The sequence below is a fragment of the Oncorhynchus tshawytscha genome, linkage group LG29 (assembly GCF_018296145.1).
Source record: "Oncorhynchus tshawytscha isolate Ot180627B linkage group LG29, Otsh_v2.0, whole genome shotgun sequence".
Lineage (NCBI taxonomy): Eukaryota > Metazoa > Chordata > Actinopteri > Salmoniformes > Salmonidae > Oncorhynchus > Oncorhynchus tshawytscha.
In genome coordinates this window covers 33,155,574-33,173,413 of record NC_056457.1, presented here as the reverse complement: position 1 = coordinate 33,173,413, position 17,840 = coordinate 33,155,574, and the positions used below count along the sequence as shown (strand labels likewise).

At 44.6% G+C, this 17,840-nt stretch overlaps 1 protein-coding gene across 1 annotated transcript in view; it reads left to right on the top strand.

Annotated features, from left to right (window-relative positions):
* The window catches only part of LOC121841318 (repetitive proline-rich cell wall protein 2-like), a 158,255-nt gene extending 150,155 nt beyond the window's left edge, over nucleotides 1-8,100 (top strand). Inside the window, exon 5 of the mRNA XM_042308667.1 lies at nucleotides 7,808-8,100. Coding sequence (XP_042164601.1) covers nucleotides 7,808-8,100 — 293 coding nt within the window. The remainder of the gene's footprint in view (nucleotides 1-7,807) is intronic.
* Nucleotides 8,101-17,840: the final 9,740 nt, after the last annotated feature.

Sequence of the window (17,840 nt, the reverse complement as noted above, 5' to 3'; positions counted from 1 at the left end):
TTGAGCTCACTCAGTTTAGCTCAACGCTGATTGGCTAATTTTGTATACTTTTTTTGTAAAGGGAGGACAGACGCTCGCTGGCTTTCCTTGCCTTCAATGCTACGGGCGGCAACAATGTCATCCTCGTCTGGACCAGATAGCATCAGATAGATGTGCTACACGCAGAGAGACAGAGGGGGCGCTGTTTCTCTCACTTGGATGCTTTCTGTGAAATACATTCAGCCTCTTGCGAATAGATCGGAAATTATGAAACACAGAGTGAAGAAGGATTAATTATTTTATGTTTTTATTTTATTTTCTTGGTCAATTGTTTTGGGAAGCCTGGCTTCCCTTGCCTTCCATGAATACTGGTAACTTGTTGCCCCCAGAAGACTAAATAAAGTAGTTCTCACCAGAATAATGTGTTACATTGATAGAATGAATGCATTAGTAATCTATTTAACACCGATAAAGTTGTCTGCTTCATTTAGGGACCGGGGAGAAAAATGCGATAACTCCAAAACAGTGGAAAGATTGTTCCTGTGCAACACGGTTTTAAGGAAATTCAAATCTGAGAAAACTATGAAACACATTTCTGAAAAGAAATACAGGGATACGACTAATAGACAGGATATCAAAGGACATCAAAGGTGCACGGAAACAGCTTATCCTGAAAAAGACCTTAAGCGGCATATGGGCTACTATCCGGAATACTGTGCGCATGTAAAAGTGGTCAGTGTGTTCTAGAAACCTCCGACCGAGCCCATCAATCCCCTTCAGAGTCCTGTGTGGTGTCGAGCAGTGGAGAAGCAGAGTGAAGCACAGTGAAGCAGAGTGAAGCACAGTGAAGCACAGTGAATCATAGTGAAGCAGAGTGAAGAACAGTGAAGCACAGTGAAGCAGAGTGAAGTACAGTGAAGCAGAGTGAAGAACAGTGAAGCAGAGTGAAGCACAGTGAAGCACAGTGAACAACAGTGAATCATAGTGAAGCACAGTGAAGTACGGTGAAGCAGAGTGAAGAACAGTGAATCACAGTGAATCATAGTGAAGCACAGTGAAGAACAGTGAAGCAGAGTGAAGGACAGTGAAGCACAGTGAAGCAGAGTGAATCATAGTGAAGGACAGTGAAGCAGAGTGAAGCACAGTGAAGCAGAGTGAAGCACAGTGAAGCACAGTGAAGAACAGTGAAGCAGAGTGAAGCACAGTGAAGCAGAGTGAAGCACAGTGAAGCAGAGTGAAGCAGAGTCGTTATTGTGTTGTGGATCCCAATGGGTCTGGGCCTAGCAGATGGGACTGTGGATTGATGTACTGTGGAACCAGGACACACGACTGATTCCCCAGCCCACCGCTCTTCACCGAACCCACGGCTGGAAGCAGGTAGGGGGAGAGAGGGAGGAAATGGAGAGAGGGGGAGGAAATGGGGTGAGGGGGAGGAAATGGGGAGAGAGGGAGGAAATGGAGAGAGGGGGAGGAAATGGGGCGAGGGGGAGGAAATGGGGCGAGGGGGAGGAAATGGAGAGAGGGGGAGGAAATGGGGAGAGGGGGAGGAAAGAGGCGAGGGGGAGGAAATGGGGAGAGAGGGAGGAAATGGGGAGAGGGGGAGGAAATGGGGAGAGAGGGAGGAAATGGAGAGAGGGGGAGGAAATGGGGAGAGGGGGAAATGGGGAGAGGGGGAGGAAAAGAGGCGAGGGGGAAATGGGGAGAGGGGGAGGAAATGGAGAGAGGGGGAGGAAATGGGGAGAGAGGGAGGAAATGGAGAGAGGGGGAGGAAATGGGGAGAGGGGGAGGAAATGGGGCGAGGGGGAGGAAATGGAGAGAGGGGGAGGAAAGAGGCGAGGGGGAGGAAATGGGGAGAGAGGGAGGAAATGGGGAGAGGGGGAGGAAATGGGGAGAGAGGGAGGAAATGGAGAGAGGGGGAGGAAATGGGGAGAGGGGGGAAATGGGGAGAGGGGGAGGAAAAGAGGCGAGGGGGAAATGGGGAGAGGGGGAGGAAATGGAGAGAGGGGGAGGAAATGGGGAGAGGGGGAGGAAAAGAGGCGAGGGGGGAGGAAATGGGAAGAGAGGGAAAAAGAAGAAAGAGACAGAGAAGAATGCCTGTGGTGTTAGCCCCTAGGCTCGCTACTCAAACTCCCTGCAGCTCCACTCACTTAGCTGTGGGCTCTCTCACACACACACGCACACAAGCACGTACGCATACTGTACACACACATGGCTCTGTCACGTGTCGGGAGCCATCAATTGGTGTGTGTGTGTGTGTGTGTGTGTGTGTGTGTGTGTGTGTGTGTGTGTGTGTGTAAGTGTGTGTGTGTGTGTGTGTGTGTGTGTGTGTGCGTGTGCGTGTGCGATGCGTGCGTGCGTGCGTGTGTGTGTGTGCACGAGAGATACTTGCGCTTTGTCCTGATTTCTTTTTTTTGCTGATGTTCGTCGTAGCTTCCCCCACAGTCTTGACTATGTGTCCCTTTACGCAGGAGGCAAAATCTTTGTCTAATATCTGTGGAATTTCCAATTCAGTCTCTCACTAATCAATCCTCCTCCAAGGAAGAGGAAACAGGATGCATAGACCAAAGGAGGGAGAAAACATTCAACTGAATAGAATATCAGAGAGAAACATGATGCACTTGTTTAAAAACCTATCCATGCATTCCTCAAATGGAAATCCTTGAACATTTGTCACTTGTTAGGTTATCAATCACACAAAAGAGAAATAATCAATTCCGTTTAGTTCCGCTTTGAAAAGTCATCTGTCTCTATGACGAGGTACTTGTGTGTGGAAACTATTTTTTTTTAAATTATATTATTGTCGGGAACCGTTTCTGAGCGTTTCCACAAAACTCTGATGGAAATGTTGTTTCTGCTGTCTTACATCATCAACACAATCCAAACAAGAGACTGGAAACACAACTGGTGATGCAAAACTCGTTTCTCAGACCCATTTTTTATTAGCTGAAAATACGTTTCCACACAACTATGGGTCAAGTTCATTTGCTTCTGCCGTGAACATTTTAAGGCATTTTAAGGCGTTAATTGGGGTTATTTTAGGCACCTCTTGCGTAAGATCAAAGTTATGCAAATGCTGGACTTGGTCACCCACACAAACACACACCATGCAGTTAATTGTGATCCTCATTTGTGAACCCCAACTGGAAAAGGTTTCCTCAGGTTCACCTTCTGTCCTGCTCAGATCCCATTACATGAATTACCAGCATCCTCTAATGTGTACAACAATCACACCTTCTGTCCTGCTCAGATCCCATTACATGAATTACCAGCATCCTCTAATGTGTACAACAATCACACCTTCTGTCCTGCTCAGATCCCATTACATGAATTACCAGCATCCTCTACAACAACTGTACAACAATCACACCCTCTGTCCTGCTCAGATCCCATTACATGAATTACCAGCATCCTCTAATGTGTACAACAATCACACCTTCTGTCCTGCTCAGATCCCATTACATGAATTACCAGCATCCTCTACAACAACTGTACAACAATCACACCTTCTGTCCTGCTCAGATCCCATTACATGAATTACCAGCATCCTCTACAACAACTGTACAACAATCACACCTTCTGTCCTGCTCAGATCCCATTACATGAATTACCAGCATCCTCTAATGTGTACAACAATCACACCTTCTGTCCTGCTCAGATCCCATTACATGAATTACCAGCATCCTCTACAACAACTGTACAACAATCACACCTTCTGTCCTGCTCAGATCCCATTACATGAATTACCAGCATCCTCTAATGTGTACAACAATCACACCTTCTGTCCTGCTCAGATCCCATTACATGAATTACCAGCATCCTCTAATGTGTACAACAATCACACCTTCTGTCCTGCTCAGATCCCATTACATGAATTACCAGCATCCTCTACAACAACTGTACAACAATCACACCTTCTCTCCTGCTCAGATCCCATTACATGAATTACCAGCATCCTCTACAACAACTGTACAACAATCACAGCGTAGACGTTTTTACAATTATTATATATTTGTTTGTTGCTCTCAAGTGTTTTTCATGCTCAACTTTTTTTGACTGTGTTGAACATGACACTTTTTATATAATACATTGTCGAAATGTCTTCTTGATCGAGGAAAAGTTTATTTGAAAGCCAATCAGATACCAGATCCTTCAAATAATAATGAATGATATGATATATTTAACGCGTTCAACGTGAGAATACAAGCATTGTTTTCACGTGACCAGAATATGTGTTCATAGGTTTAAAAAAAATTATGAATGAAGAATACAAAACAGTCAATGATTTAGACACTGGGGAGAAGAAGGAACGAAATAGAGGTAGTGGTTTCGCACATCTAGAAGACGACTAAGTTGCAACGCGATTGTGATCCTTTTAGGCCTGTTTCTCTGGGATTAATCATGTGTAACATGCCAGAAATGCCACCCATTCAATTTACCCACTGAAAATCCTTTCAGGAATTGTTTGGGCTTCTCGCCCTTCTAATTGCTATAATATTTAGTCATTGTTTGAGCCTGAAAATACTGAACGCCAGTCGCTGTACACAGTGGAGGAATACTGACACGTTTCCATCACTACATGCAAACGGCATGCCAGCCCTGTATTCAAGGTCAGCTTTGGTTCTGTCGAAGGGATATCAGCACATCTGTTGGAGAAAGGCTCAGTGTCCGTCATGGAGAATTGGCTTGGAAAGGCTAATGGAAAGACTAATGGAAAGACTAATGGAATGACTAATAGACTAATGGAAAGACTAATAGACTAATGGAAGGACTAATAGACTAATGGAAGGACTAATAGACTAATGGAAAGACTAATGGAAAGACTAATAGACTAATGGAAAGGCTAATGGAAAGGCTAATATACTAATGGAAAGACTAATAGACTCATGGAAAGACTAATGGAAGGACTAATAGACTCATGGAAAGACTAATGGAAGGACTAATAGAATAATGGAAAGACTAATGGAAAGACTAATAGACTAATAGAAATACTAATAGACTAATGGAAAGACAAATGGAAAGACGAATAGAATAATGGAAAGACTAATGGTTAGACTAATGGAAAGACTAATAGACTAATGGAAAGACTAATGGAAAGACTAATAGACTCATGGAAAGACTAATGGAAGGACTAATAGAATAATGGAAAGACTAATGGAAAGACTAATAGACTAATAGAAATACTAATAGACTAATGGAAAGACAAATGGAAAGACTAATAGAATAATGGAAAGACTAATGGTTAGACTAATGGAAAGACTAATAGACTGATGGAAAGACTAATAGACTAATGGAAAGACTAATAGACTAATGGAAAGAATAATAGAATAATGGAAAGACTAATGGAAAGACTAATATAATAATAGAACGATTAATGGTTAGACTAATGGAAATACTAATAGACTAATGGAAAGACTAATAGACTAATGGAAAGACTAATGGAAAGACTAATAGACTAATGGAAAGACTAATATAATAATGGAAAGACGAAAGGAAAGACTAATAGACTAATGGAAAGACTAATAGATTAATGGAAAGACTAATATAATAATGGAAAGACTAATGTAAAGACTAATATAATAATGGAAAGACTAATAGGCTAATGGAAAGGCTAATATAAAGGCTAATGGAAAGACTAATAGACTAATGGAAAGACTAATAGCCTAATGGAAAGACTAATGGAAAGGCTAATAGACTAATGGAAATACTAATGGAAAGACTAATAGACTAATGGAAAGACTAATGGAGAGACTAATAGACTAATGGAAAGGCTAATGTAAAGACTAATGGAAAGACTAATAGACTCATGGAAAGACTAATAGACTAATGGAAAGACTAATGTAAAAACTAATGGAAAGGCTAATAGACTAATGGAAAGACTAATGGAAAGACTAATAGACTAATGGGAAGACTAATAGACTAATGGAAAGACTAATAGGCTAATGGAAAGGCTAATGGAAAGGCTAATAGACTCATTGAAAGACTAATATAATAATGGAAAGACTAATGTAAAGACTAATATAATAATGGAAAGACTAATAGGCTAATGGAAAGGCTAATATAAAGGCTAATGGAAAGACAAATAGAAAGACTAATAGCCTAATGGAAAGACTAATGGAAAGGCTAATAGACTAATGGAAATACTAATGGAAAGACTAATAGACTAATGGAAAGACTAATAGACTAATGGAAAGACTAATGGAAAGACTAATAGACTAATGGAAAGGCTAATGGAAAGACTAATGGAAAGACTAATAGACTCATGGAAAGACTAATAGACTAATGGAAAGACTAATGGAAAAACTAATGGAAAGGCTAATAGACTAATGGAAAGACTAATGGAAAGACTAATAGACTAATGGAAAGACTAATAGACTAATGGAAAGACTAATAGACTAATGGAAAGACTAATAGGCTAATGGAAAGGCTAATGGAAAGGCTAATAGACTAATGGAAAGACTAATGGAAAGGCTAATGGAAAGGCTAATGGAAAGGCTAATGGAAATGCTAATAGACTAATGGAAAGGCTAATGGAAAGGCTAATAGACTAACGGAAAGGCTAATGGAAAGGCTAATGGAAAGACTAATGGAAAGGCTAATGGAAAGGCTAATGGAAAGACTAATAGACTAATGGAAAGGCTAATGGAAAGGCTAATGGAAAGGCTAATGGAAAGACTAAAAGACTAATGGAAAGGCTAATGGAAAGACATGGAAAGGCTAATGGAAAGGCTAATTAATGGAAAGGCTATTGGAAAGGCTAATGGAAAGGCTAATGGAAAGGCTACCACTACAGACAATTCCTTTGACCTCATGGCTTGGTTTTTGCACTGACATGCATTATCAACTGTGAGACCTTATATAGACAGGTGTGTGCCTTTCCAAATCATGTCCAATCCATTGAATTTACCACAGGTGGACTCCAATCAAGTTGTAGAAACAGAATGCACTTGAGCTCAATTTTGAATCTCATAGCGAAGGGTCTGAATAATTATGTAAATAAGGTATTTTTGTTTTTAATTTATAATACAATTCAAAAAATCTGTTTTGCTTTGTCATTATGGGGTATTGAGTTTAGATTGCTGATTTTATAAAATAATTTAATACATTTTAGAATAAGGCTGTAACGTAACAAAATGTGGAACAAGTCAAGGGGTCTGAATACTTTCAGAAGGCACTGTACACAGAGAAAATAGATATGCACGTGCGTGCAAACACACACACACACACACCACACACACACACGCACACACACACCACACTAAGCCACCATAACATTCTGCTGGTCAGATGTTATATTTACAGGACTGCCAGAGTCAGAGCCAGAGTCAGAGCCAGAGTCAGAGCCAGAGACTTAGTCAGAGTCAGAGTCAGAGCCAGAGCCAGAGTCAGAGCCAGAGTCAGAGCCAGAGTCAGAGCCAGAGCCAGAGTCAGAGCCAGAGCCAGAGTCAGAGCCAGAGTCAGAGTCAGAGCCAGAGTCAGAGCCAGAGTCAGAGCCAGAGTCAGAGTCAGAGCCAGAGTCAGAGTCAGAGTCAGAGTCAGAGCCAGAGTCAGAGTCAGAGCCAGAGTCAGAGTCAGAGCCAGAGTCAGAGTCAGAGCCAGAGCCAGAGTCAGAGCCAGAGTCAGAGCCAGAGTCAGAGCCAGAGTCAGAGCCAGAGTCAGAGTCAAAGTCAAAGTGGGGAGAGAAAGGAAAATCAAATACCGTCCATTGGGATGATAATTTAATAGGGATGATACTTTAATAGGGACTGTAATTCAATAGGGATGGTATTTTCAAATTGGGAGATGAGCAGATTTCATTGAGATATGTTTTATCTCAGGCTTGTCCTACCAGGGCCGCATCCGAGTGAAAAAAGTATCATCCTGAACGAATTCTTAAAGAAACTGCAGAAAGCCACAGTACAGAAAGCCACACTGCAGAAACCCACACTGCAGAAACCCACACTGCAGAATGCCACACTGCAGAAAGCCACACTGCAGAAAGCCACACTGCAGAAAGCCACACTGCAGAAACCCGCACTGCAGAAACCCACTCTGCAGAAACCCACACTGCAGAAACCCACACTGAGAAACCCACACTGCAGAAACCCACTCTGCAGAAACCCACACTGCAGAAACCCACACTGAGAAAGCCACACTGCAGAAACCCACACTGCAGAAACCCACACTGCAGAAACCCACACTGCAGAAACCCACACTGCAGAAACCCACACTGAGAAACCCACACTGCAGAAACCCACACTGCAGAAACCCACACTGCAGAAACCCACACTGCATAAACCCACACTGAGAAACCCACACTGAGAAAAACACCCTTTCATAACAGACACACAGTAGATATACAGTACATTATAATACATTCAGAGTAATGTACTCTCTCTCTCTCTCTCTCTCTCTCTCCTCTCTCTCTCTCTCTCTCTCTCTCTCTCTCTCTCTCTCTCTCTCTCTCTCTCTCTCTCTCTCTCTCTCTCTCTCTCTCTCTCTCTCTCTCTCTCTCTCTCTCTCTCTCTCTCTCTCTCTCTCTCTCTCTCTCTCTCGCTCTCTCTCTCTCTCTCTCGCTCTCTCTCTCTCTCTCTCTCTCTCTCTCTCTCTCTCTCTCTCTCTCTCTCTCTCTCTCTCTCTCTCTCTCTCTCTCTCTCTCTCTCTCTCTCTCTCTCTCTCTCTCTCTCTCTCTCTCTCTCTCTCTCTCTCTCTCTCTCTCTCTCTCTCTCTCTCTCTCTCTCTCTCTCTCTCTCTCTCTCTCCCTCTCTCTCTCTCTCTCTCTCTCTCTCTCTCTCTCTCTCTCTCTCTCTCTCTCTCTCTCTCTCTCTCTCTCTCTCTCTCTCTCTCTCTCTCTCTCTCTCTCTCTCTCTCGTTCTTTCTTTCTCTTTCTTTCTCTCTCTCGCTCAATTCAGTTGAATTCAATTCAATGGGCTTTGTTGGCATGGGGAACGTGTTTACATTGCCAAAGTGGAATAGACAATAAACAAAAAGTGAAAAAAAACAATCAGGAAATAACATTTGACATCACACTCACAAAACGTTTTTAAAGAATGTAAACAAAAATAAGTTGGTATTATTTGCTATGTACAGTGTTGTAACAATGTGCAAATAGTTAAAGTACAAAAGGGAAAATAAATAAACACATAGGTTGTACTTACCATGTTCTTTTCTCTCCACCGGTTGCCCTTTTCCTGTGGAAACAGGTCACGAATGCTGTTGCTATGGTAGCACACCGTGTTATCTCACCCAGTAGATATGGGACTTCATCAAGATTGGATTTGTTTTCAAATTCTTTGTGGATCTGTGTAATCTGTGGGAAATATGTGTCTCTAATATGGTCATACATTTGGCAGGAGGTTAGGAAGTGCAGCTTAGTTTCCACCTCATGTTGTGGGCAGTGTGCACATAGCCTGTCCGATGGTGGACTCTCTGAACAAATGGCATTCTAGTTTGCTCTGTTTTTTTGTTAATTCTTTCCAATGTGTCAAGTAATTATCTATTTGTTTTCTCATGATTTGGTTGGGTCTGATTGTGTTGCTGTCCTGGGGCTCTGTGGGGTCTGTTTGTGTTGCTGTCCTGGGGCTCTGTGGGGTCTGTTTGTGTTGCTGTCCTGGGGCTCTGTGGGGTCTGTTTGTGTTGCTGTCCTGGGGCTCTGTGGGGTCTGTTTGTGTTGCTGTCCTGGGGCTCTGTGGGGTCTGTTTGTGTTGCTGTCCTGGTGCTCTGTAGGGTGTGTTTGTGCTGCTGTCCTGGGGCTCTGTAGGGTGTGTTTGTGCTGCTGTCCTGGGGCTCTGTGGGGTCTGTTTGTGCTGCTGTCCTGTGGCTCTGTGGGGTGTGTTTGTGTTGCTGTCCTGGGGCTCTGTGGGGTATAATTGTGTTGCTGTCCTGTGGCTCTGTGGGGTCTGTTTGTGTTGCTGTCCTGGGGCTCTGTGGGGTCTGTTTGTGTTGCTGTCCTGGGGCTCTGTGGGGTCTGTTTGTGTTGCTGTCCTGGGGCTCTGTGGGGTCTGTTTGTGTTGCTGTCCTGGGGCTCTGTGGGGTCTGTTTGTGTTGCTGTCCTGGGGCTCTGTGGGGTCTGTTTGTGTTGCTGTCCTGGGGCTCTGTGGGGTCTGTTTGTGTTGCTGTCCTGGGGCTCTGTGGGGTCTGTTTGTGTTGCTGTCCTGGCGATCTGTGGGGTCTGTTTGTGTTGCTGTCCTGGGGCTCTGTGGGGTCTGTTTGTGTTGCTGTCCTGGGGCTCCGTGGGGTCTGTTTGTGTTGCTGTCCTGGGGCTCTGTGGGGTCTGTTTGTGTTGCTGTCCTGGGGCTCTGTGGGGTCTGTTTGTGTTGCTGTCCTGGGGCTCTGTGGGGTCTGTTTGTGTTGCTGTCCTGGGGCTCTGTGGGGTCTGTTTGTGTTGCTGTCCTGGGGCTCTGTGGGGTCTGTTTGTGTTGCTGTCCTGGGGCTCTGTGGGGTCTAATTGTGTTGCTGTCCTGTGGCTCTGTGGGGTCTAATTGTGTTGCAGTCCTGTGGCTCTGTGGGGTCTAATTGTGTTGCTGTCCTGGGGCTCTGTAGGGTGTGTTTGTGTTGCTGTCCTGGTGCTCTGTGGGGTCTGTTTGTGTTGCTGTCCTGGGGCTCTGTGGGGTCTGTTTGTGTTGCTGTCCTTGTGCTCTGTAGGGTGTGTTTGTGCTGCTGTCCTGGGGCTCTGTAGGGTGTGTTTGTGCTGCTGTCCTGGTGCTCTGTGGGGTCTGTTTGTGTTGCTGTCCTGGGGCTCTGTGGGGTCTAATTGTTTTGCTGTCCTGTGGCTCTGTGGGGTCTGTTTGTGTTGCTGTCCTGGGGCTCTGTGGGGTCTGTTTGTGTTGCTGTCCTGGGGCTCTGTGGGGTCTGTTTGTGTTGCTGTCCTGGGGCTCTGTGGGGTCTGTTTGTGTTGCTGTCCTGGGGCTCTGTGGGGTCTGTTTGTGTTGCTGTCCTGGGGCTCTGTGGGGTCTGTTTGTGTTGCTGTCCTGGGGCTCTGTGGGGTCTGTTTGTGTTGCTGTCCTGGGGCTCTGTGGGGTCTGTTTGTGTTGCTGTCCTGGGGCTCTGTGGGGTCTGTTTGTGTTGCTGTCCTGGGGCTCTGTGGGGTCTGTTTGTGTTGCTGTCCTGGGGCTCTGTGGGGTCTGTTTGTGTTGCTGTCCTGGGGCTCTGTGGGGTCTGCTTGTGTTGCTGTCCTGGGGCTCTGTGGGGTCTGTTTGTGTTGCTGTCCTGGGGCTCTGTGGGGTCTGTTTGTGTTGCTGTCCTGTGGCTCTGTGGGGTCTAATTGTGTTGCTGTCCTGTGGCTCTGTGGGGTCTAATTGTGTTGCTGTCTTGGGGCTCTGTGGGGTCTGTTTGTGTTGCTGTCCTTGTGCTCTGTAGGGTGTGTTTGTGCTGCTGTCCTGGGGCTCTGTAGGGTGTGTTTGTGCTGCTGTCCTGGTGCTCTGTGGGGTGTGTTTGTGCTGCTGTCCTGGGGCTCTGTAGGATGTGTTTGTGTTGCTGTCCTGGTGCTCTGTAGGGTGTGTTTGTGCTGCTGTCCTGGGGCTCTGTAGGGTGTGTTTGTGCTGCTGTCCTGGTGCTCTGTGGGGTGTGTTTGTGTTGCTGTCCTGGTGCTCTGTAGGGTGTGTTTGTGCTGCTGTCCTGGGGCTCTGTAGGGTGTGTTTGTGCTGCTGTCCTGGTGCTCTGTGGGGTGTGTTTGTGCTGCTGTCCTGGGGCTCTGTAGGATGTGTTTGTGTTGCTGTCCTGGTGCTCTGTAGGGTGTGTTTGTGCTGCTGTCCTGGGGCTCTGTAGGGTGTGTTTGTGCTGCTGTCCTGGTGCTCTGTGGGGTGTGTTTGTGTTGCTGTCCTGGTGCTCTGTAGGGTGTGTTTGTGCTGCTGTCCTGGGGCTCTGTAGGGTGTGTTTGTGCTGCTGTCCTGGGTCTCTGTAGGGTGTGTTCGTGCTGCTGTCCTGGTGCTCTGTGGGGTGTGTTTGTGTTGCTGTCCTGGGGCTCTGTGGGGTCTAATTGTACTGTTGTCCTGGGGCTCTGTGGGGTCTGTTTGTGTTTGTGAACAGAGCCCTAGGACCAGCTTGCCTTAGGGGACTCTTCTCTAGGTTCATCTCTCTGTAGGTGATGGCTTTGTTATGGAAGGTTTGGGAATCACTTCCTTTTACGTGGTTGTAGAATTGAACGTCTCTTTTCTGGATTTTGATAATTAGTGGGTATCGGCCTATTTCTTCTCTGCATGTATTATTTGGTGTACACATTGTACACTGAGGATATTTTTGCAGAATTCTGCATACAGAGTTTCAATTTGGTGTTTGTCCCATTTTGTGAATTCTTGTTTGGTGAGTGGACCCCAGACCTCACAACCATAAAGGGCAATTGGCCAGATCTGACTTGGTATGTCAAATTTTATGTTCCTTTAGATGGTATAGAAGGCCCTTGAATTGTTTAGGCCAAGGTATGTATAGTTTTGTGTGTGGTCTAGGATAACGATGGCCTCTCTCTCTCTCTCTCTCTCTCTCTCTCTCTCTCTCTCTCTCTTTCTCTCTCTCTCTCTCTCACTCTCGCCTCTCGCTCTCGCATCTCTCCTCTCTCCTCTCTCTCTCTCCTTCCTTTCTTCCCTCTCTCCCCCTCCCTCTCTCTGTCTCTCTCTCTCTTTTTCTCTCTCCTCTCTCCACTCGCTCTCGCTCTCTCTCTTTCGCTCGCTGTCTCTCTCACTTTCCTTTCTTCCCTCTCTCTCCCCATCCCTCTCTCCCTCCCTCTTCCCTGTGTTATTATCATCTTCCTCCACAAAGGCCCTTTGAGAACAAGCTATAATAAAGGCAACCAATCATGTGCCTGAAATAAACATATTTACGAACAGCCAATTAGGCTGATGTTCTGGTTTGAAATCGGTAGCCACGGAGACCTTGTTTGAGACAGAACCATGCAAGACCTAACACAGGAAACCAACAGTAGCAGGTCCTAACAACCACCGAAGCACATGTCACAATATACACAGAGTGTACAAAACATTAAGAACACCTTCCTAATATTGAGTTGCAACCCATTTTTTCCCCCTCAGAACAGCCTCAGTTCGTCAGGGCATGAACTCTACAAGGTGTCGAAAGTGTTCCACAGGATTGCTGTTCCTATTGGCTACCTCGTATAGCTCTTTCCATCTCATCCCACAGATGCTCAATTGTATTGAGATCTGGTGACTGAGCACTGCAGTAAGCTGAATTCACTCATGTTTGAGGAAGAATTCCTGGCCCTGTGGCATGCCGCATTATCCTGATGGGGGAAGAAAATCAATTTGCCACAAAGGGATGCACCTGATTGGCAATGATGTTCAACATATCCTGTGGCATTGAAACATGGCTCCTCTTTTATAAAGGGTGCCCAAGGTGTGCCATGAAAACACACCATCACACCATCACACCCCACACCCCACACCATCACACCCCACACCCCACACCATCACACCCCACACCCCACACCATCACACCATCACACCATCCCACCATCACACCCCACACCCCACACCATCACACCCCACACACCACACCATCACACCATCACACCATCACACCCCACACCCCACACCAGGAGGAGAGTAGGAGGAGGAGGAGAGGGAGGAGTAGAGGGAGGAGAGGAGGGAGGTGGAGGGGGAGAGGAGGAGAAACAGGAAGAGATAGGAGGAGGAGGAGGAGGAGAAACAGGAAGAGATAGAAAGTGGAGTCCTGTTTTCAGAGCAGGATATTAAGCTTGTTGTTGTCTAATACATCCTGGGAGATAAGATCCTTGCTATGGTGACCTCATCTCATACACTGATGTCATCAACCCAGAACAGAACAGTCATCTGAGAACGCTGGCGGGCCATTGGCCAAATGTCATTTAGCCAGCACTGTCCTCATAAATTGAATCAATTTGCAGAGAGAGATGATGTACAATCCTCAATTATTGATCAGTGATCACCAATCTCCATCCTTTAGAGCCGGTCCTATAAATCTGTCGCTCTAACATTGTAGTGTCTATGTCTTAAACACGCATTCAGACTAATAATTGTAGCTGCTATGGTACATTGACATTAACTGAATGCATGTAATTGATGACGAAAAAATGGGTTTTGAATGATAATGACATTACAAGATAGACAGATAAGGTTTTGGTAGATGAACAGGTTTGTCTAAGCTGACATGAATACCAGATGGACAGAGGAAATACAATGGGGTGGAACCTTTCTGGCTGGAGGCTAGTCTCTCTAGATTGATGGGTTGCCCACACTATACCAATTGTTCCAGCAGGTCTGTACTAAGACCAACCTCCGTTTGGCAGAGAGGAAAGGGAAGAGTTTCGCCGCTGGTCGGAAACTTCCCTCCAGAACCCTACCTGTTCATGCCCTGCCGTAAACATCCCCGGTAGATAGTTAGATGGAGTTTGCAGAGGATATATCAATGAGTGAGTAGTTTCCATGCACCATGATATTGGCGTTACAAGCTTACAACCACTAACTGGATGTAGTTGAATTCAGAACATGGGCCGTTCTAACAGTATTCTCCCTGTACACCAAGTCAGGACCATTGGATAAATAAAGGGGGCATATAAGCAGACAGTGATAGTTTTTACAATATTCTATGGTAACATCTCTCTGAAACTGGCTGTGGGCTACATGTGCACCACCAACTCATAACAGTAGGCTAAGTTCTGAGGGAGAGAGTGAGCATATATTTAGGGAGAGACACGTGGGCTACTAACACAACATACACTTAGTATTACTTTCTTAGCTACAGTAAACATATCTCCCTGGCATATTACATTATTTATGCAGCAGCAGACAAGACATAGGCCTATTTTTGGACTCACTGTTGTTGTGCTGTGCTCACTTGAACAGGGATGTGGCGCGGCGGTCCTTCTTGTGGGCAAACTTTGTCATCAAACTTTGTCGTCAAAAGCCTGGCATTCTCTGAATTGATGGTGCTTTCAAGACAACTGGGAACTCTGGGGGGAAAAAAGAGGTTGAAGCATCAAATCAGTGATCTTCAGGTCAGAAAGTCGGAACACTAGAAAGAGACCTAAATCCCAAAATTCCGAGTTGGATGACAATTCAAAACATATTTTTGCAGTCGGAGCTTGTTTTTTTTCCATGTTCCCATTTTTGTTGAACGAAGTCTGAGATTTCCTAGTTGTTTGAACCACTCACCTACAATGTCCTATCTAGACCCTAAAAGGGTTCTTTGGCTGTCCCCTTTGAAGAATCCCTTTTGGTTCCAGGTAGAACCCTCTTAGTTCCGCATTGTGTCCACCTCTGTCATGTTTATTCTGGTGATTTTAGCATGTCAACCTTGGTGGGGAAAACTGAACCATTTTTTTTATAGAAGCCATGCCAGCAAAGGCACTATTCAACACTAAACAATACATGAATTGGACAATAACGGTGACAAACGGTGCCCACAAACTGTTAGGGCCGACATAAAAGCTGTCCCGACTTCAGAGCTTTCTTTTCAGCACCATGGAGTGAATCTTTACCACTGCTACACCTGGATATCAGCGGAGTATTGTCTGGCAGTGAAACAGTTCATTCAGCCTCAGTTACTGCCTTTAAAAAAAACATAGCTGATATGGCTGACTTGCTTAAACTAATGTGGTTTTTACTGACTCCTTGTGGATTTTGTGTAACTCGTTGAAAACCGCATTCTCCTTCAATAATAAAGAACATGAGTTTAGACTTTTGAACCATGCACAAACATTATTACGTTTATGTTCAGTGAAGTCATAATGTTTGATATTATATCGTTAAGTATAAGCAAGTGCAAGTAAACGAGCTGCGACAAGGTCGGCCTTCGTTCAGCGTTTTCAAAATGTACAGCGACAGAAATTCGGATAGGAGTTTAGAGCAGATAAATTCAGCAAGATGTTGAGGCGTTAATTCTACTCTTCTCTAAGTCACCACTGAGAGAGAGAGAAATAGAGAGAGACCGATGGGGAGAGAGAGAGAGAGAGAGAGAGAGAGAGAGAGAGAGAGAGAGAGAGAGAGAGAGAGAGAGAGAGAGAGAGAGAGAGAGAGAGAGAGAGAGAGAAAGAGAGATAACATGCGAGAGAGCAAGAGAGAGGGAGTGAGAGAGAGACAGAGTGTGAGAGAGAAACAGACAGAGAACGAGAGAGAGAGAGAGAAAGCGGGAGAGAGAGAGAGGGGGGAGAGGGAGACAGAGAGAGAGAGAGAGAGAAAGAGAGAGATAACATGAGAGAGAGAGCAAGAGAGAGGGAGCGAGAGAGAGACAGTGTGAGAGAGAAACAGACAGAGAACGAGAGAGAGAGAGAGAAAGCGGGAGAGAGAGAGAGAGAGGGAGAGGGAGAGAAAAAGAGAGAGAGAGAAACTGAACTGGTAAAAATGGTTGCAGACCCAACAACATTATAGTATCCCCTCCTCGTGAAGAACAGCACATGAGCTAACTTTAATACACAGAGTAAGCAAAACAAAGAAATGCATCATTCCAACATTGCCTCAAATGATTAATATGATACTAATGAGATAGACCTATACAAGCAATATAACAATTGAGATGTACAAACGATGGCAAAAGGGAACGATGAGCGAATAAGAGGCCATTTCGATTAAGACATTCATGTGCGAGCTCAGACGGACAATATGCCTATTTGTTCAGCACTTTTGAAATGGGCAGCGACAGAATTCAGAACATGGGCCGTACTTTCAGTATTCTCCCTGTACACCAAGTCAGAAGCATTGGATAAATAAAGGGGACATATAAGCAGACAATGATAGTTTTTACAATATTCTATGGTGACATTTATCTGAAACTGGCTACAGGCTACATGTGCACCACCAAGTCAAAACAGTAGGCTAAATTCTGAGGGGGAGATTGACCATATTCTTAGGGTGAGACACAGTGGTGGAAAAAGTACCCAGTTGTCATACTTGAGTATAAGTAAAGATAGCTTCACAAAAAATTACTCAAGTAAAAGTGAAAGTCACCCAGTAAAATATGACTTGAGTAAAAGTCTAAAAGTATTTGGTTTTAAATATACTTAAGTATCAAAAGCAAATGTAATTTCTAAACTATACTTATATACTTAACGATTGAAAGTAAAAGTTCAATTATAAATAATTTCAAATTCCCTGTATTAAACAAACCAGATGGAACCATTTTCTTTTTTTGTAAATGTACGAATAACCAGGGGCACACTCCAACACTCAGACATAGTGAGTCCGCCAGGCAATAGGGATGACCAGGGATGTTCTCTTGATACGTTCGTGAATTGGACCAGTTTCCTGTCCATGCCAGCCATTCAAAATGTAACGAGTACTTTTGAGTGTCAGGGAAAATGTTTTGAGTAAAAAGTACATAATTGTCTTTAGGAATGTAGTGAAGTAAAAGTTGTCAAAAATATGAATAGTAAAATAAAGTTTAGATACCCCCAAAACTACTTAAGTAGTACTTTAAAGTATTTTTACTTAAGCATTTTACACCACTGGTGAGACAACAGCTTACTACACAACATACACTTGGTATTACTTTCTTAGCTACAGTAAACATATCTCCCTGGCATATTACATCATTTATGCAGCAGCAGACAAGACATAGGCCTATTTTTGGACTCACTGTTGTTGTGCTGTGCTCACTTGAACAGGGATGTGGCGCGGCGGTCCTTCTTGTGGGCAAACTTTGTCATCAAACTTTGTCGTCAAAAGCCTGGCATTCTCTGAATTGATGGTGCTTTCAAGAAAACTGGGAACTCTGGGGGGGGAACGAGGTTGAAGCATTAAATAAGTGATCTTCAGGTCAGAAAGTCGGAGCACTAGAAAGAGTTTTAAATTCCCGACTGAAAAAGTATTTCCCCAATCAGAGCTCATTTTTTCTGTGTTTCCCAGTTTTGTTGAAGGCACTGAAGTCTGAGATTACCCAGTTCTGAATTCCCAGTTGTTTTG